The sequence below is a fragment of the Metarhizium robertsii genome, assembly GCF_000187425.2.
Source record: "Metarhizium robertsii ARSEF 23 chromosome Unknown MAA_Scf_4, whole genome shotgun sequence".
NCBI classification, from domain to species: Eukaryota; Fungi; Ascomycota; class Sordariomycetes; order Hypocreales; family Clavicipitaceae; genus Metarhizium; species Metarhizium robertsii.
Window position 1 is genome coordinate 3,192,348 of NW_011942182.1, and position 18,896 is coordinate 3,211,243.

Genomic DNA, 18,896 nt, shown 5'->3' on the forward strand with positions numbered 1-18,896 from the left:
CTTGGGTCCCTCAGCCCACGGAGCGTTCAGCTTTGCCTTGCTACGGAGAGTTGTTGTGTGGTGAAGCTTGTGGTGGGCAGATATCGACGGTGTTGGTCGCAATTATCACACCACTGGCCATGAGTGCCTTTGCCTGCTGGCCAATGGCGGGGGGGGAGCTGTCCGGAATGGTACTGGCTTACGGGGTTGCACCCGGTAGTATGGACGGCGAACAGCACCTTTTTTTCGAGGCAGACCAATGCCCGTCGAGGGAATTGGCTGACGGATCAATTGGGCCTGGAAAAAGCGGTGCCTGAGATCAGTGAGATGCCCACGCCCGGAGAGGTGGTGCCACCTTTTCCATCCTCGGGTCCGGCCGCCGGGGGGGTGCAGGAACACGTATTGTACGCCGGTGAAGGTGTCTGTGGCTGATTACAAGTCTATCGACTCATGTCAGTTTTTGCCTATCCGGCGGATCCTACTCCTTCCGAAGATCGAACCATCATTTCGAGCTGATGCCGCAAGAGGTCTGCGCCTTCAGATCCAGTCCTCGTCATTCCAACAGGAGGCTTGGCTGAAACAATGCCCTTTTCAGTATGGCAGACGAACGGCAGATGAACACGGCGTTGATGTCTTTGTAAGTTTATTGCAGAACAGTTGCAAAGTGCTCTGCAGCTCGGATCTCTCTCTTGACATGCCAGGTCCTCGAACTCTCTGCTAGTAACCCCTAACAACAAGGGCTGGCCCCCCTGATAAATGTCTTCTCCCTGAAATGCTTGACTGATTAGCCTGTTATTTTACAATGTCTTTTTGCTCCTATACTTTGCACATGCATTATATTGTTCTGTTCAACCAACCGGCTAAAACCCCCCGTCAATGGCTGTGCTCAAGACCAAGCCTCATGAATGGCAAAACTGTTCTATCGTTATCACTGCAAATCCCCCGATCTTGCCAAAAAAAGACGAAAAAAACGACCCGTACCTCTTTGACTTGTTGATGCGAATCTCGACAGTTTCTATCCCGAATGTCCCCAAATGTTAGCCAATGCTTCGACACACGATCGGATGGCCAGTCAATGGAATACAACCTGCCTGGTGCAACTGCCTTCTTGCCTATAATTGATATACGTCAGCCATTGCCAACCAGGCAGGTTGGTCCATATCAGGTGCTGTTGGGAATTCTGAATAACGCGATTCCGCGATGAAACAAAGCACGTGTTCAATTTTGCTTGCAATCGTGTTATGTGTATCATTTTTCGACTAACAATGAGGACTTGCTGGAGTCTGGAAGGCGATTAAAGCACAAGGCACGGTTGATACTACATGCGCTCAGGTTTCAACTCTGCAGGACTCGGAGCTTCGAGTTGGGCCACCTGCTGTAGATGAGATACACTTTGGTGCTCGGATTGTGGACGATCCAATGTAGGGCTTTGTACCACTCGACTGACCGATAATCATCGAATTGAGGTAAGTTGGCGAGGTAACGAGGATTGGACAATCTAAAATCGCAAAACATATGCGTGTACTTATCCAGGGAATGCTTCGAAATAACTCGTAACTGGGAGAAGGGCTCCCATCAGCTGAGAGCTTGCTTGGCACGATAGGCTCAAAGTAAGTTGGCGATATCTGTAAAAGGCGGACATTCTCCCGGAAGTAATGTGGCTCAAATCGCTTTATCGCAGCACAAAAATTATCACCGGTCACGAGGAAACACATTGGGGGCGTGTTTATGATGTTATTTTCTTAAAAATTGAATCATGGTTTTGGGCCAGGCTATGGCGTACACGACTTCAACCTTTCAACAGGTTTCCGTCCGGATATGGAAGGAACCGAAGCGGCGCCTTCCTTGCGCCCGCACAAGAAACCCCGGATATCCTCGAGATGATTAGAATGCATCTTTTGAAAATCAAACCTGCCTACATTTGACTCGTCGACTTTCCCGGTGACCAAGGCAATGAGCTAGTGAAGCTATTTGCGCCTGCACACGATAACGCCACTTCTGTTTGACCGGGTACTTCTGTATTACTGTTGGCAGCAGATCGACCGTGAGTCATTACTGGTATCACAGCATACGCTTGAGCCTGATGACCCTTGAACGTTTACGGTTATCGATGCCGACACCAATGAGGGCCTCACTAACCGCGTGCATGCCTCCTAGCTTCAACATAACATTGAGGAAATATCCTAGGTTTCCCATATTTGGAGAAGCTCGGCGCTCAAGTGTTCAAGAGGGGGCAGCCCCACGAATCACGATTCTCCACGCCCTTGTGATGCGCACCCAGTTACATCTTGTACAGCTAGACATGTGTCTGGCTATTACGGAGCTGTACCGGACTTAAGATCGTGTGGATAGCGTCACCGAGTCCCCCCAGGCCCCCGCACTCAAAATTCAATTATAAAGCAGAGGGTCTGGTCCATAGCTCTGCATTGGATCTGACGACTTGTTGAAAAATTGGACAGGAGAGCCTCATCCGACAGCACCTCTGCCAGTTTTCACACCTACCGCCAAGATGCCCCTCATCGTTCAGAATGTAAACCCGCGTATCATCCTGGGTCTGATGACGTTTGGACCGAGTTCGGAGGACGGCGCCCGCATCACTGACCTGGATACTTTCAACAAGGCTCTGGACCTGTTTCAGACAAGAGGATATAGCGAGGTAGACACAGCTCGCATTTATGTCGGCGGAAAACAAGAGGCATTTACGAAGGAGGCCAGGTGGAAGGAGAGGGGATTGACCCTGGCCACCAAAGTCCAATATCCATTTGCACCTGGGGATAACACGGCTGACAAGGTGATTGCTTCGGTGGAGACTAGTCTCAAGGACCTGGGCACTGACTGTGTAGATGTAAGTGTTTTCTGGTACCTGATGCTTCAAATGGCAAACTTTCTTAAAGCCAGGAAAAAACTGACAATCATGGGGGCTGTACCAGATCCTATATCTACACAAGCCCGATCGTGGCACGCCGTTCCAAGAGACGCTCGAAGCTATGGATAAGCTGCACAAGGCTGGCAAATTTGTTCGCCTTGGTATAAGCAATTTCACTGCATACGAGGTGGCCGAAGTTATGATGATTTGCAAGTACAACAACTGGGTTCGGCCGAGCATTTTCCAGGGCATGTATAACTGCATCACGCGTAATATTGAAGCCGAGCTGTTCACAGCTTGTCGTCGTTACGGCCTCGATATTGTTGTATACAATCCCCTGGCCGGTGGTCTCTTCTCGGGCAAGATCAAGTCGCACGACATGATCCCCGAGAGCGGTCGGTTCTCGGATGTCAGTTCCGTCCAGGGTGCCAATTACCGGAAGCGATATTTCCGCGAGAGCACATTCAAGGCCATCCAGCTGGTGGAAGGGGTCGTCGAGAAACACAATTTGACCATGATCGAGACGGCGCTGCGATGGGTAGTGCATCATTCCAAGCTCAAGATCAAGGATGGTAACGATGGAATACTCATTGGTGTATCGAGTGTCGAACAGCTAGAGGACAACTTGAACAACCTGGAGAAGGGGCCGCTTCCTGACGAGGTTGTCAAGGCTCTCGATGATGCGTGGCAAATCTCCAAGGCTGACTCGGCCAATTACTGGCACGGCGATTTGGACTATGGCTACGATCCTAGGGGGCTGTTGTTTGGGCCCGGGGCCAAGTAGATGGACGTGTAAAAATTGCGTCAAGACTAGGGACGAAATATTGATACTGATGAATGCGTTTTGGAAAGGAGAAAAAAAGTATGGATTGATTTGGTGTGATCCAATGCGGCCCTGACGGGCTGTGCCGCCCAGTGCGTGTACCTTGTTGCTGTACCTGACGTATTACGGACCAAGACTCGGAGAGGCAGGTAGGGTTGCAGCGCCGCTGCGCGGGCTCAGGTGACGGTTGCATGCGGATCGCTGTACAACGGCATGTAGCATCCAGATTGATCGAGATGCTGCGTCCTGGGTAATTAAGAGGTGGCTGACCGAAAGCGCATGCGGTCTTATGACAAGTGCCGCAAGTCGTAGAAGCGACGAGTCAACGGCCACGAGCCTCACTGACGTCACCGACAGTCGCGACAACAAGTATTTGGCCTCATATAAAGGCCGCACATTCTGATGCGTGGGTAGATTCCATGGCGTGAAGTAGGCATAGCCATCGTGTCCAAGGGCACGGATTTGCGTTGGCCGATTTTAAGGCGCCAAACCCAAATCCACACCTAAAGCATCAAACGAACTCGGACGGCTTGGCACCTAGATCTTCCCCTCGACCTGCAACGCGCACGGAGTACTCCGTAGTTCAGTCCAGTCAATTCGACCAGAACCAAGATTTTGAACACGAAGCCTGGCCCAGCTGCCCCGAGCAAATGCCCCCTCCCCTCCCATTCGCCCTGTGCACGCAAGTGACTCGCCGCGTGGCCCCCCTTGTCGTGACCCCATTTTACGGGGATAGGCTGGTACGTACCTCAGGTGCTGGATTGGCTACATGTAGGGACCCTCAAATGTCAGCGAAAACAGCGACCTGCAGCCCAGTGGGTTCTTCGGACATTCATCAATCTCACTTTTTGAATCCCCGGATCTGCGCCCTTGAAGCGAATTCGACAGCCTGGCTTCTTCCTGTCCTTCATCGCCGCGGCGGAATCATATCATGCTTCCACTCACTCTACCCTGAATTGATGGTCTCTCCTTTTTACCCTTTGTCCTCTCTCGGATTGGGCACTCTGCCGTCTCATTCAATGGGCTTTGCTCTCCCTGCCTCGGATTTGTTCCCTTGACTCCTTTGTTTATGGAGATTTGCCCATTCCTGCGCGGAATACAATCTCGGTAAAATCTTGGAGAGAGCAAAAAAGGACAAACTTTTGCCCGCAAACATCATCTGTGCTGTTTCATAGCTTGGAGCACCGTATGCCTCTCCCCTCGTCATAACGCAATTGCCGGCGAACCACCGGCCCCCGTTTTCAAACACCATGGACAGCGATCGTCGACCGAACCGCGGAAGTCGCTCCGGCACGCCTCTGCTCTTCAAGGCAGAAGACCACATGGACGAGGTGGAATCCAAGCGCCCCTCTCGCTCGGGCACGTCCTCTCCGTCCTCACAACTGACTCCCAACACCAACGACACCGAAGCCGGTCGCCGTCCGCCTATGACGACGACGACCTCGCAACGCAGCACCTTCAGCCGCCAATCGACCATGCACTCGCGCAATCCCGCCAGCACGCTCCAAGCCGCCAAGGCCTCTGCCCGCAAGAAATACCTCTTTGCCGCCTTTTTCCTTTCCATATCCCTCGTCGCCTTCTGCATACAGACCGAGCTGTCCGCGTACATTCAGCACGATCTGGCCTGGGGCAAGGCGTATTGCATGATGTACCTGACGCACAGCTCGTGGATAGTTCTGTGGCCAATGACGTTTCTAGTTGTAAGACTGCAGAAGCGCCATGAGCCGTGGGACCAGTTCTGGCGGAAGCACCTACAGGTTGTCCTGTCGACCGTCACCATGATTGAGCTGCAGACCATCAACGTCACGACGCCCTCGGTTGCCCGGCGCGGGCGGCCGGTCATGTATCTTGCGCGAATGACGATATACATCACCTCTGCGCTGACCATTGCCGGGCTGAGCTGGTACATTGCCGTGAGCCTGACGACCCCGTCCGACCTGACCGCCATATACAACTGCAGCGCCTTCTTTGCGTACGCATTCTCCGTGCCGATTCTCAAAGAACCCCTCCGCGTGGACAAGTCCATCGCCGTCATGATCGCCATCCTGGGCGTCCTGGTCGTAGCCTACGGCGACACCGGCTCCGACGAGGCGACGTCGTCCGCGGCCGGCCCCTCCAACCCCGGTGCAGGCTCCCGCTTCGCAGGCAACCTCATCATCGGCGTGGGTTCCGTGCTGTACGGCCTCTACGAGGTCCTGTACAAGCGCTACGCCTGCCCGCCCGAGGGTGTGTCCCCCGTCCGCGGCACCATCTTCGCCAACGTGTTCGGCAGCTGCATCGGCTTCTTCACCCTCACCGTGCTCTGGATCCCCCTCCCCTTCCTGCACTGGCTCCACATTGAGCGTTTCGAAATCCCCAACGCCTCGACATGCTGGCTGATTCTCTTGGCCGTCTTGTCCAACGCCACGTTTAGCGGCTGCTTCCTGGTGCTGATTTCGCTGACGTCGCCCGTGCTGTCCAGCGTCGCCGCCCTGTTGACCATCTTCATCGTCGCTCTTGCCGATTGGTTCCTGACCGGCCAGCCGCTCAGTTGGGCCGCCATCATGGGCGGGAGCATGATCATTGTGGCCTTTGCGGCTTTGAGCTGGAGCACCTACCGCGAGATGATGGAGCACGAGGCGCACAAGTTGGCCGTCGACCTCACCGACGACGATGAGGGGGACATGGATAGCGATAGAGACTAGGTGCATTGTATGCCTACACTGGAGTTTTTTGTTGGGATTTTTTTGCTTTTTCTCTTTTCATCTTTTTATTATGGCATTTTGGCGGCAATTGGGATTCCAATGGCTTGCTGGCTGACTGGTGATGGGCTTGGGCATACTTATAGAGACGGTATGGATTGGTTCTTTGGACATGTGCATGAGGATAAAAGGTGGCCGTTTTGGAAAAGGTCCAATCCAATATACAAAATTCATGTCGAGCTGTACTATTTTCGCTACCACTAGCGCGAGCTATTACGTGGTATACAAGGACAATGTTTGCTTCTTCCCATGAGCTGCATATGAAACCGCCCAAGTGCATCATCCCCAGCTTCTTCTGTACGGCTAACTCTAGTGAATGTACCATGTATGTACTCCGTCGCAGTGCCGTGAATCACACATGTGAGACACTCGACTTGTCATTGTCATTCGATGTGCCCTTTGACCCATCCGCGCCATCATCTCGCGGGACGAGACTTGCCCTCCGGCCAGGCACCAGGCTTGCCTTTCGGGATTCGGCACCCTTCTCGGGATCAACCACACCGTGGCCCGACTTGGCGGCCTGCACGAGCTGTGGATTCTCCGCCTTGAGTCTAGCAAAGTTCTTCTCGGCCTCCCATGTCCAGATACTGTCGCTCGCAAAGACGAGGTCCATCTCTTCAAGCGTGCGCTGGTTCGACTCAGGATACAGCGCCCAAACGACGAAGATGGTGAGCACGTTGACGCCGCCAAAGATGTAAAGCGTCTTCTCGTTGAGTTTGTCGAAAATGGTGGGGAGGAGAAGCACCTGCATACATCTGGATATTAACTTGGTGTGTCTTGGGCTCGCCCGGATGTAAACATGTACATAGGGGCGGCAGGCAGTGAAGGGGGTTCACACTTACACACCAGCCGTTGCCAATGGACCATCCGACGACACCCCATGCATTTCCCTTGGCACGGACTTGCAGAGGGAAGATCTCGGCGGGATACAGCCACGGAACTGTGAGCCAGGTGGCTCCGAAGATGGCCGTGTACAAGAACACGAAGAAGGTGGCTGCACCGCCAATCTGCGCGCGGTTACCGTCGCCGGCGTTGATGGTTGCGCGTGCGAGACCTCCCGCGACGAACATGCATATGCCTTGGCCTACGGAGCCCCAGTACAGTGTCCATCGACGACCGATTCGGTCGAGCGTGAAGACGCAGATCAAGGTGGCAAACTTTTGCGGAACATTGTTGTGTTAGCTACGGATTGGGGGGGGGTTTCGGTCAGACAGGGGATAGAAGTTACCATGTATGTAATATTGTTGACACCGCTGACCCAGAGACGGTCTGAAGCGCTGATGCCAGCAATTGTGAAAATCTGAGGCCCGTAGATGGTGATGCCAGCAATGCCAATCCACTCTTGCAGAATCTGCAGCCAAATGACGAGCTGTACGCGACGGCCAGTGTGCAGCTTGCCGGATCCGATGCCGAAGAGCATGTGCAGATAGCCCTGCTGGTTGGATGTCTCCTCCTCCAGATTACGGATGTTGATGATGTCCTGTAGCTCTGCCTCGGCCTGTTCGCCTTCCTCGCCCTCGCTGCCTCTCAGACGCTGCAGGATGAAACGGGCCTCGTCCTCGCGACCAACCTTGACGAGCCAGCGGGGCGATTCGGGCATGAACCAAATGATGAAGAAGAGCAGAATAAGGGGTACGATCTGGAACGCCACAGGAAACCTCCAGATGAATGAAGAGTTGGGGTCCTTGTACTTGGAGGTGCCGCTATTGTTTGGTTTCGTGTCTTAGTTCTAGATGCCCTGAGGACCGTGGCACAGTTGGTGAGGAGGACTTACAATTCAAGCCAGTACGCCACGACAACGCCGAAAATGTTGAGTGTAAACTCAAAGGCAACAAACTGTCCGCGAGAGGTGTGAGCAGCCGTCTCGGTAGCCCAAACTGGTGTAATGGCGTTAAGGATACCGGTTCCGATGCCGTTCAAGACTCGGGCTGTGCATCGTGGTTGTCAGTAAAACTACTTAAGTCGTCGCGAAATCCTTCCCCTAACCCCCCGAAGTATACTCACCGCAAAACATCCAGTTTGCATTCTGCGCCGCTGATTGTAGAGCCGCTGCAAAGACACACCACAGGCAGGCAAGGCCAATGGTTGTAATACGGCCATATTTATCACCTAACCAACCGCCCAGAAGGCAGCCTGCCAAAGTACCAGGAAGATAATAGACAGCAACCTTTTCGACGGTGGTTAATACTTCTTCCTTGGCACAATCGTGGACTGTCGGTTGGACTTACAATGCCGCCTTGCAACAGGGGTTTATCAACAACGACCAATTGTTGTTGTTCGTCCCAATGACCGAATCCCATCAATTCTGCGTAGTTTCGTGTCGTGTTCACACCACCCATGAGACCTTGATCATAGCCGAAAAAGAAGATAGAGATACCCGCCACTACGCAGACGGTGTTAAGAAGCGTCCGCTTATACAATTTATGAGCAACATTGTGCTCTGCCACAAACTGGCCAAGCTTCCCCATGCTGGGCAATATGCGATGCAGCCCTTCGAGTAACCTCGAAATGGATTTAAAAAAAAGTCTGGGGTAAGCCTTGGATAGTGAGGATAAGGCTTTGAAGCATGCAACCATCAATTCCCATCCTCGGGAAGGGCACGATGACGCCTTTATAACTGACGTCTGCAATAGGACGTCAACATTAGGCTCCTCGGTACCAAAGACAAGGGGCCGCTTGCATGGAGAAGCTCGCTCACGAGACGAAGAAAGCCAATAGTTCAAACCTCGGGGGCCCCGTCGCATGGGCCTGGTGTGATGAGTATGGGGAATATTACACCAAAAGCCGGGGGAAACACCGCCAGTTCGGGGAGACAGCACCCAGTCCCCGAGTAAGAACCGGAGTCGATGCTCCCACGCATTTCCCCTTTCTTCGACGCCACTGTGGACATGTCGGTTTGGCGCCGTCGGCAAATGCTAACGCCAACGCCCCCCCGTCGGCGAGTCGCCGAGTTTTCCGCATGCGCGCCAATGGGACACGACTCAGGTTCACTTCAGCCGTAGCAACCTCTGAATTTGCTTAAAGCTTCTGGATGCTCGCATGTTCCATCAAGCGATGATCCATGCCTTCATTTCCCCGCGGCAATGGCCCCGTCTTCCCCAGAATCTACCACGAGGCGGGGAGCAGAGAATGCTCCAACCAAGGACGGTCTCGGGGAGCCATCGGCGAAGCGTCGGAGGCGCGACGCGGATGAAAATCCAACCTCTGGTGTAAGTCGTGGTTTTGCTCGGTTCATTTAGCCGCCCGTCAACAATTTCATGCTTGTTGCTTCGACTCTCTCGCCACGTTCCTGCTTTCACTCTGTTGAATTGCAAGGCAACGACGGGACAAATCTGGTAAAAATGTCGGCTTCGGCTAACGACATTGACGACAGGGGCCGAGCCGGCGGCAAGCAGCTTGTCAACCGTGCCGCCTACGCAAAGTCAAGTGTGACAAAAAACGGCCGTTGTGCGGCCTGTGCAAACTCAGCGGTCACCCCTGCGAGTACGTAGGCGAGGGAAATGACAAGCTCAGGTCAGTATCATGATGCCGAAGACCAGCTTCACACTTGTGGAGGCGTACGGCTTTTGTTCCAATACCTTCCCTCATTCTCACTTGCTATACTGTGAGGTGCTGCAATGCACCACCGTATACTCAACGATAGGAAGAATTATTCCACCAAAGACTACACGAGCCTAGAGCTAACAGACGCTCCACCATAGTCTTGAAACAGCCACGGCGACATTGCTAGAACGATTTGATCAGCTACGTCAAGAGTTTGAAAGCGTGAAAAATGCGTTGCAAAACCAAGGCATGTCCCGTGGTAGATTCAGTCACAGCTTTAAATGACTAACCTTTGTTTGCATTAGAACACCCAGCGAGGAATCGCGATGCGGCTGATGTGGTTATGACTGACAATTCCCGAGATATCAACTACACACTTCCCCGTGCCGCCTCTGTCGAGGCATCCAGAGATTTCCTTCAGATACCTCCTCATAGAGCAAGTGCCGACACAGTTTTGCAATGGGGGATTTTTGAAGGAAAGTATGCAGCAAACTTCCTCATCGGCACGTTGTTCAGTCCAGATCACAACAGTGTCTCTCTTTGCACAGGAGCTACCTCAAGCTCATCCGGGGATGTCATCACGAACACTTCAGGGCTCACCCATCTCGAAGAGGAACAAATACCTGGCCTCATTGACAGGTTCCTGCAAAATGTGCACACCAAGAACCCGATCCTTGACGTCGAAGCTTTGGTAAAGCATGGAAGAAAATGCGCAGAGCAAGGCATCGGATGGGATGGCCGATCTTGTCTAGTCCTCATGACGTGTGCTCTAGGTGCCGTGGCAAAGCCTTTCGACAGATCATCTCTGCCCATGTCGATGGCCATTTCTCCCGCGAGTGAGACGGGGCCAACTGGTGTCTCAGCAACGTCTTCCAAACTGTACGCCAAGGAGTTGCAGCAGGGTGATTGTTGCTTTACCATGGCATGTCGGCGTCTTGGGTCGTTGAAGTATTCCATGCTCGGTGCGCAATGCCATTTTTTTGCTGGCGGTGAGTAAAAGCTCGTCATTTGGCGCCGGTTTGTTGCCCATGGCGGAATGACTAACTCGGAGATTGCTGCCAGTATATCTCATGTACACCTTGCGGCCAATGCTATCCTGGCATTATTTCCTACATGCTTCAATATTCTGTCAAATGTATCTGAAAATGACTCACGGACTGTCTGGGAACTTCACAGAGGTTTTGGGGGATTCATATCAACGCTCCACATCAAATGACCGTAAGTCTCGACGCTTGGAGCAGAGCCTGTATTGGTCTTGTTTCAAATCAGAGTGCGAGTTTCGAGTAGAACTGCCCCTTCAGCAGTCTGAAATCAGTCTCGGGGAATATCCAGATCTGTTTCCTTCACCGCCCTCACCTATGACCACGGATCAACAAGGGGCGGCTTCGTCGGCGTCTGCATATGGTGAGTCTGGATTAATCGTTGACGAAGCCACGGAATTGCGACAGCATGCTGTTCGACTTTGCAACGAAGAGGAAAGCTGGTACTACTATCTCACCGAGATAGCCCTCCGTCGTATCGGCAACCGAATCGTCAACACATTCTTCCGGCAAGATAAATCGTCGTGGCTGAATATCAAGCCCCTCTTGCGCATGGCACAGGAGTTTGAAGCGCAGGTATTGACTTGGTCGGCGCATCTTCCTCCAGCAATGCAGCATTATGAGACCACATTCATCATCCGCGCTCCAGACTCAACCATGAGAGGAGCAGGCAGTCATGTGTCAAGAGAACTCAGCTGGGCCATAGACAATCGGCTCCTAGAGATGCAGACATGGCTATACCAGCCTTTCTTGTATTACTTGGTTCATACTGGCTCTGACCGTATAATCGAACCTGCTGGAGTTGCAGCAGGGACTGACCAACAACCTCGAATCAGCAGCCTGTTAAACCCGTTTTCACCGCCAAAAATTGGAGCTAGCCCTGGGTCAGCGGCCAGTATTCCTGGTACCTCGCCTCTGAATGCCGACGATGTTGCAGTTCTTCACTCCCTTATATCAATGGGCATTGAATGCCTCCTCAAAACCATCGACGTCCGTGCCCGTGGCCACCGCCACCATGGCTTATGGTATGACCTTCGCAGTATTATGTGTGCGTCCTTGATATTGCTGGCTGTGGTGAAGAGCGGCAACGCAGATTGGATTCCAGGAGGAGCTGCCACTCTTTGGGGCGAGCCACCTTTACCGTCGGGCTACTGGACGGGAACTGTTGCGCCCATAGGCGGCAAAATTGCAAAGGTCCTTTCCCAGTTTGACTTCTGGGCGGGAGAGTCGCCAGATCTATTGCGATATAAAGAAGTGCTTGAGGAAGTGGTGAGGGACGTTAGAGGCTCCTAGGTATTCAGCCCAAGTCAAAGGATGGTCATTGATATCGGGGTCTAGCCAGGTTCCCCAACCAAGGGCAAAGGCAAACGGGACGCATTGAGCCACGCAATGTACCGACGTCCAGGAAGTGCATTTTGTGCAGCGTCATATGACGCAAGATATCCTTCACGCCCAACTGCGATCATAGGTTCTGGGTGAAAGATGTTGGAGGATATTTCAGAACAAGAATGAAGTGAAGTGGATGGAACATCCCGACGTGCTTGCCCAAGCAAATCTGCTGGCCATGGCGGCCGCCAGGCTTTTATCCAGACAGCTGCAACCAGCTGGCAATTGCAAGATTTGTGCCATTCGCATTGGCATCAGGGAAATGAGTGCCTGAGAAGAAACATATTGAATTCATATTCATCCCGCTTATGAAAAGAAGTCCACAGGCCTCCGTCCAAAAATTGCCTTGCACTTCCTTTCAGGATTCTGTTTCTTCAATTTTCGCCTTGGCAACGCTTGGAAGTTGAACTGACAAGCAGCTTGCGGAAGCTCTGTTACATCAACCATCATGACGGAGAACGTGGACGAGAGTTTGCAAAAACTCGGCATACGAAGGATCACCCATCCGACCAAAGACGGGATCCGCGACGCCTACCACCGTGTTGATACAACAGAACTCAACGACGTGTGGGAGTCATATATCACTGGCAAGCAATCCTGGCACCCGTGGGAAACGTATAGTCCTCCGAATCTCAAGGTTCTCCGTTACTCAGATATCCGTGTATACCACAGAAATAGTGTACCCTGTCAGTGCGGTCACGACTTGACCGTGGAGAGACTGTCCGTGGACTACTCCATTTTCGAAGCCGGCAACTATGCAGGTTACGACTCTACGGAGCATTGCTATGCGTTTCGAGGGCAACGAAGACTTCTGGACGAATTTTTAGACCGAGCAGAAGTGCTATTTGAGAAGGAAGAAGTCAAGTCAGCGCTTGTGGGACCTGTTGGTATCTCAATTCCGTTTTCAGGGTTTCCCTCAGGATGGAAATTTGAAGAGTTTGCCATGCACGCTGAGACCATCATGTGCCTGTTGTTCCTAGCATCGAATGACAAAGATCCCCTCGACTTTGAGGGTTTAGCCATTGAGGCAGAAACAGAGCCGGATAGTGATGCGGACTCGGACTTCTTGCGCCAGGAATCCAACTTCGGGAATGGACCGCAGCCCGCTATGGCGGTAGAATCGGGGCAAGGTTTAGATAACGTATCAGATATCTTGTTTGAGCCAGATCGATATCCCCGTCGACAACGAAAATGAATTGTTCGCGGTTGAGTCCCTATCTTCATCTTTATCTCAAATCAGGTTTGTTTTGCTGAGCATGGCCAGCATACAAATCATCACAACTTGGCACAGTCGACGGATATAAGCCGGGCTCCTTACGGAGGCGCATTATCATTACGCTCTTCCTCTTTATACAGACACTAGATAATAAGACAATTTTGTACCCAACACATGACCAGATGGACTTTACAATCCACAGTCCCCGGGTGTCAGTCGCGTAGCGGTAGCATCAACTTGACCAAACTCAACAGCCCGTCCATTCGTAAGAGCATTCATAGCTGTCTGACCAATGTTGAACCCGTTGCCAGCATGGTCAATAGCCAGGACCTTGATGCTCATTCCTTCATAGTCCAACCTCCAGCAACTTCCACAGTTTGGCGAGCCCCAGCCCGCAATGGCATCGGCGCCGCCAATGTTGGGGAAGTTGGGCAGATCACCCTGCTTCTGATACTTGGGCATCATCCCCGTCTTTCCGTCAGAGCAGGAAACATCAGTAAGGGAGCGGTCTGCTCTGTCATAGCCACTATCCCAAGAAACTATTCGCCTGTTAAAAAAAAGGGACCGTGAAAAGAATCTTCGAGAGGATGGAGACAAGAAAGTACCTCTAACCGCGGAAGCGGTAACAGCCATGATAGCAGCGCAAATGACTCCAGAGAACTGCATTTTGGAAATGATTTTTTAAAAAAATGGTAAAAAATGTATGCCAGATATGCTTATGCTAATGTGTGGTCGTCAATGCAAGATATGTTGAAACTTGATGTTGGTCTGCTCTTCCTCCCAAGGCGCCGCCATCACCTCTTTATATACCTCCATGGCCGCACCGGAAATCCAGATACTACACCACTGCAGAAACGAGCATCACGGGCTCCGGACCCCATCATTACAACATGATGCGTCAAGAGTGACATGTGCCATCTCCACATCCCCAAGAACAAACCTCATAAGCGGAGCTCGCATCGCTATGGCCCATGACGCACCCAGGCCCACGACGAATTCGGACCGTCGCCATGTCACGGCAGGAATCAGCTTGGAAGTCGCCGGATCGAAAACAAGGTGCCATTATGTCGGGTAGCATGCTATAACGCCCAGTGATATCACTGCGATGCGAGAGCCTACTTGGCGCCAGCCAAATATAGCTCGCCACATGTACGAAATGGCAACGTGCCCTTCGTATTCAATGCTTCTTCCAGCCTCACGACCCGCACCCAATGCAGTGGCCAAGCGCACCATTACCACCATGACAGGCGACGAATTCAGTGGAGCGGCAGCCGGCTGGAAACGTCCAGACTGGTCTGTGCATCGTAAATTCCTGACCGCACAGCACCCCGAAGGTGTTGTGGGTGAGTGCATTGCATCGGTGGGATGCTTTTTTTCCCTTTTGCAGGGAACACAGCCCTAAAAGGGTTCCGATGCAGCTCGGGAAGCGGCAGGCTCCTTCGTATTTCTCTCTTCAATCTTTTTTTTTCAAAGCTGCCCTCCCCGCGGCAGGCTCTTCAACTGCGTACAAAAATGACGTTTCTACCGAGGCACGCTGCATGCGGGTCATGAGACAATGATCGACGCTGGAAGCTCGTGTACAGGGCTCTGGTGCAGGCTTGTCAGAATAATTGGAACCGGGCATGTCTTCTTTAGGTATCCGAGGTTGCCGTATCCTTCAGCCTGCCTTGTATGTAGGTACCTCGTGTCCAAATATGGAGGCTTACCCAGGTGATCGTCATTTTGCTGCGGTGAGATCGGCTGCAGCTGTTATGAGCCAACTGCCGGGGCCATCCGAAAACGCAGGAAGGGAAGAAGAAAAAGAAAACAGAAGAAAGCATGCCCAGTATGGTCAGGCGTCAGAGAGTTGATACCGAACCATAGCATGCCATCTGCAGGCTGACAGCTATCGTATTGTCCACGATGAAGCGGAGCCCGACGTCTTAGAGAAATGCTCGCCCAGGCGAATTGGATTATGGCATAAGCATAGTGAGTACTCCGTAGATGCCGAGATACAGAATACTTCAACATGAACCTGCAACTATCAATGCGGTAGCAGCTACCTCGAAATAAATCACCGAGACTATGGTTTCTGAACACGATCCATTGAATAACCTAGCTAGTTCTATTTAATCACGAGCCCATCGTGACGTACCCAGCCCCCGGGTAGATGACCGCGAAGCAGTAGCGCCATTATCAGCTATGCGCGGCGATTGCGCTGACATTGCCGCACCTCCCATACGCGCAAGTTCTGATGCTGTGTATTTTATGAATTTGCCCGTCTGGGACTCTTGAGGCTGCATTTTATTAATCATCTCAAGTTCTGATGCTGCGTATTTTATGAATTTGCCCGTCGGGGCCTCTTGATGCTGCATTGTATTAATCGTCTCAGTATTAATCATCTCAAGTTCTGATGCACTGTAAGTGATCCGGTTTGATCGTGACTCCACGTCAAAGCCTTGAAGGGATTGGATCACAGGCAGTGCCTGCCTTCGGGACTCCGCTCTGCGCTTGATTCGCACCAGAATGCGGAGAAGTTCGAGAAGGTCAGTCTTCATATCATCGGTCTCTGAGGCGAGGAACCCTCTGTGAAGCCAATCATTAATGGCAACCTCTTGTATGTGGGCTACTGTGTCATCCGAGAGTATCAAACCGGCTTCAGAAGCTTCAGGTAGAATCTTGTCGATTAGCCCAAGGAGTTTCTCGGCCGCATCCTCGATAATGAACTCTCTCGCCGCTGTCTTCGAGCAAGATGGAGACCTCAAATCTATCAGTTCCATGCCGGGAGATGGCGAATCAACGACAGGACGTGATATATGGGGTGAAGTGGGAGGTTCTTGTGCAGCTTTGGCAGGCGTGGGAGCTTGTTCCATGCTAGCTTCGCGAGCGGCTGCTTGCTGAAGACTCTCAAGGTAAATCTTGAACTTGTGAGCATCAGGGATATTAGGAAACTGCAAGATATACGCAAAACCGTTCTTCTCAGCCCTAGAGCACACGCGGCAACAATCGTCCCTTGTATCCGGAGCCATGAGCTCTAAGACATTATGAATCCTGTCTTCTTTGCCTGGGCTGGACAGAACGAGGTAGCCCTCATCCGTGTCTTTTCGAACCTTCATAATGTATGATACTACAAAGAGAACTGATCGGTCCTTTGGATTCAGCAACTTGCAAATGCCACGCAAAACAATGTGCTCGGGGTCCTGCGGCTCAGAGGGCCGAATAGGAAGGCTCATAGTTACAGGCGTAGGAGAACCGTGGGACTGCTCAGCAGGGACTGCTGGGCCGGGGCTTGGAGAAGCCATTGTGCTGTTTGGGTTTGAAGGAAGAGTCTGTAAATCGCAGTTGTTGGTATTCATCGGTGTGCCCGGACCGTTACCAATGATACTTCGAACTGGTGATTTCGGCAGAAGCCTTCTGGTGGACTTGGAGGCGCTGAAATGCCGCACACTCCCGCCAGGAGGTATGAGACCACCAAGACTAGCCGCTGGTGTCTTCTGCAAATAGTTTGCTTTTACACGTTTATGTCCCTTTGATTCTTGACGAATCCTCGGTGGTGCTCTGTGGCTCGGCCATTAGTGACTGGTAGTCAGGACGAGCGTCGCATACTTACGTGAAAACCTGGTGTCGGCGAATGAAATCTTGTGCAATTTTCTTTGCCCACGGACGGCTATCCTCAACGGCGAGGCCTTTCATTTGCTCAGATTCCTCATCGTTGATTTGGACTGCTAGCCTGATTAGCCTCCGTGTATTGCAGAGGTCAAGAGGAGTGTATTTACCATTCCATTTTGTTTCCAGCCCCTTCTTCAAGTCTGGAGCGATGTGACCTGTGCCGTTACGCCGAGATGGAGCAAATGATGGCCCTTTGCCTTTGCCCTCTTTGTTGCTCAAAGGGAGCTCTTCTTGACGTTGGCGTCCCAAGTCAGCCTGTTTGAGAAATGCGAATGAGTATCCGGGAGAAGATGAGAGAAGACTGACATCTTACCATGCAGGCCATTTGAATAGGATCAGCGGTCATGACTGCTTTTGCTGTCTGAGAACTACCTGCGGTGTGTTGCGTGTTGGAGAGACAATGATCGAATGAGAGGCGAGGAAGAAGTATGAAAGGAGAGGAAGAAGTAACGTGAAGAAATTCTAGGCGGGCGGAGTAATAAGCTCGAGAAATGGCAGCTGGCAACGCGTAATAGACAGCTGCCAGCTGCCAGCTGCCTGAGCACTTGGGCTATTATTACATCAGGCCGCGCAGGTTTAGGCCAACTCGCCTGGCCACGTTACTCTGTAATCTTTGCTAGCCCGATCAAAATGCTCCTTTTTACATCTGGTATCGCTCCAGAACCCTTTCCAGGAAAGGAAAGGAGCATATGGAATCAATATAAAATTCCGGACACCACCTTGCCGTTGTGCCTCCTGATTAGCCCTTGCATTATCTGATGGAGTTCAGTACGTTGATGTTGGTATGGGAGTTGACCCTTTCTCGAATGCTTACCTACTTGATCAACAACAAACGACCGCACTCATTCATTTAAAACTAGAAACTTACTGATCTATGGGGAGTTTCCCTGCCTCCGGTCACATCCGCCAGTCCGCCACCCTCAATTGCCAGACCTAGCGGAGTATTGCTCTTGCCATTTCTAGGGGCGCAACGGGCAAGACTCGCTTTTGAGCATATGACTTCTCAGCTCCTCCGACGTCTGATATTGACCTCATAGCAAACTCCGGACATCTGGACGTGGTGTTCTCCGCCCAACTAGCGGAATCACCGTCTTCGTCGGCCATCCGCGGGCCGCGGATGGCTGTATACCGACTGGCCAGCCTAATTGCTAAACGTTATTATGTGGATTGCGCTATGGCTTGTTGCTTTGCGATCAAATCTACTGACAGATATCCTCACGGCCTGGAAAACAAGGCCGACATCCTGTGGCTTCCAGAGTTGACGTGGGTTTACTAATCGCAGCAGACTCCGTCCACGCAACACCCCGGCGGAGAGGGTGTCGAGCTTCAACCTAAGACGGGATAGGCGTGCAGGCACTCGCACCTTAATGCATGATCAGAAACTCCGCCTACGTCGTCAAGCCAGTTACCACTTTGGCCGCTACGAATAAGCGTACATGTGGCTGAAGAGCCTCGAGTTATGCTGACGATCATGTAGAGCGGAGTTGGACATGCTCCGCGTCTGATGTTCACAACCTTTCCTCACGCATTGCGTGGAGTTTGGCTGATTAGTCGACAGCTGCGCGTATTCTTCATTGTAAACGGCGGCATACGATGAATGAATTCATGACATGATGGAATGCAAATGGCATAAAAGAGGGGAGGGCAGCACGAC

The 18,896-nt window shown here is 52.0% G+C and overlaps 7 protein-coding genes across 7 annotated transcripts; 4 read left to right on the forward strand and 3 right to left on the reverse strand.

Annotated features, from left to right (window-relative positions):
• Window positions 1-2,488: 2,488 nt before the first annotated feature.
• On the forward strand, window positions 2,489-3,629 carry MAA_03086 (aflatoxin B1 aldehyde reductase member 2; the record flags this gene model as incomplete). The annotated part of the gene is made up of 2 exons (XM_007821084.2): window positions 2,489-2,824; window positions 2,910-3,629. The coding sequence occupies 2 exons, from the start codon at window positions 2,489-2,491 to the stop codon at window positions 3,627-3,629; spliced, it is 1,056 nt and encodes a 351-aa protein (XP_007819275.2).
• A 1,289-nt stretch (window positions 3,630-4,918) lies between these two features.
• Window positions 4,919-6,352, forward strand: MAA_03087 (Drug/metabolite transporter; the record flags this gene model as incomplete). The annotated part of the gene is made up of 1 exon (XM_007821085.1): window positions 4,919-6,352. The coding sequence occupies one exon, from the start codon at window positions 4,919-4,921 to the stop codon at window positions 6,350-6,352; it is 1,434 nt and encodes a 477-aa protein (XP_007819276.1).
• Window positions 6,353-6,761: 409 nt separating this feature from the next.
• MAA_03088 (sugar transporter STL1) lies at window positions 6,762-8,877 on the reverse strand (the record flags this gene model as incomplete). Its single annotated transcript, XM_007821086.1, has 6 exons — window positions 6,762-7,154; window positions 7,252-7,566; window positions 7,638-8,112; window positions 8,184-8,337; window positions 8,414-8,576; window positions 8,638-8,877. 6 exons carry the CDS (start codon window positions 8,875-8,877, stop codon window positions 6,762-6,764), a joined length of 1,740 nt encoding a protein of 579 aa, XP_007819277.1.
• An 873-nt stretch (window positions 8,878-9,750) lies between these two features.
• On the forward strand, window positions 9,751-12,285 carry MAA_03089 (Fungal transcriptional regulatory protein; the record flags this gene model as incomplete). Its single annotated transcript, XM_007821087.2, has 3 exons — window positions 9,751-9,892; window positions 10,258-10,941; window positions 11,015-12,285. 3 exons carry the CDS (start codon window positions 9,751-9,753, stop codon window positions 12,283-12,285), a joined length of 2,097 nt encoding a protein of 698 aa, XP_007819278.2.
• Window positions 12,286-12,826: 541 nt separating this feature from the next.
• On the forward strand, window positions 12,827-13,573 carry MAA_03090 (uncharacterized protein; the record flags this gene model as incomplete). Its single annotated transcript, XM_007821088.1, has 1 exon — window positions 12,827-13,573. One exon carries the CDS (start codon window positions 12,827-12,829, stop codon window positions 13,571-13,573), a length of 747 nt encoding a protein of 248 aa, XP_007819279.1.
• A 210-nt stretch (window positions 13,574-13,783) lies between these two features.
• Window positions 13,784-14,260, reverse strand: MAA_03091 (secreted insect toxic protein; the record flags this gene model as incomplete). Its single annotated transcript, XM_007821089.1, has 2 exons — window positions 13,784-14,133; window positions 14,200-14,260. The coding sequence occupies 2 exons, from the start codon at window positions 14,258-14,260 to the stop codon at window positions 13,784-13,786; spliced, it is 411 nt and encodes a 136-aa protein (XP_007819280.1).
• Window positions 14,261-15,702: 1,442 nt separating this feature from the next.
• MAA_03092 (uncharacterized protein) lies at window positions 15,703-17,588 on the reverse strand (the record flags this gene model as incomplete). The annotated part of the gene is made up of 4 exons (XM_007821090.2): window positions 15,703-17,131; window positions 17,184-17,295; window positions 17,350-17,497; window positions 17,556-17,588. The coding sequence occupies 4 exons, from the start codon at window positions 17,586-17,588 to the stop codon at window positions 15,703-15,705; spliced, it is 1,722 nt and encodes a 573-aa protein (XP_007819281.2).
• Window positions 17,589-18,896: the final 1,308 nt, after the last annotated feature.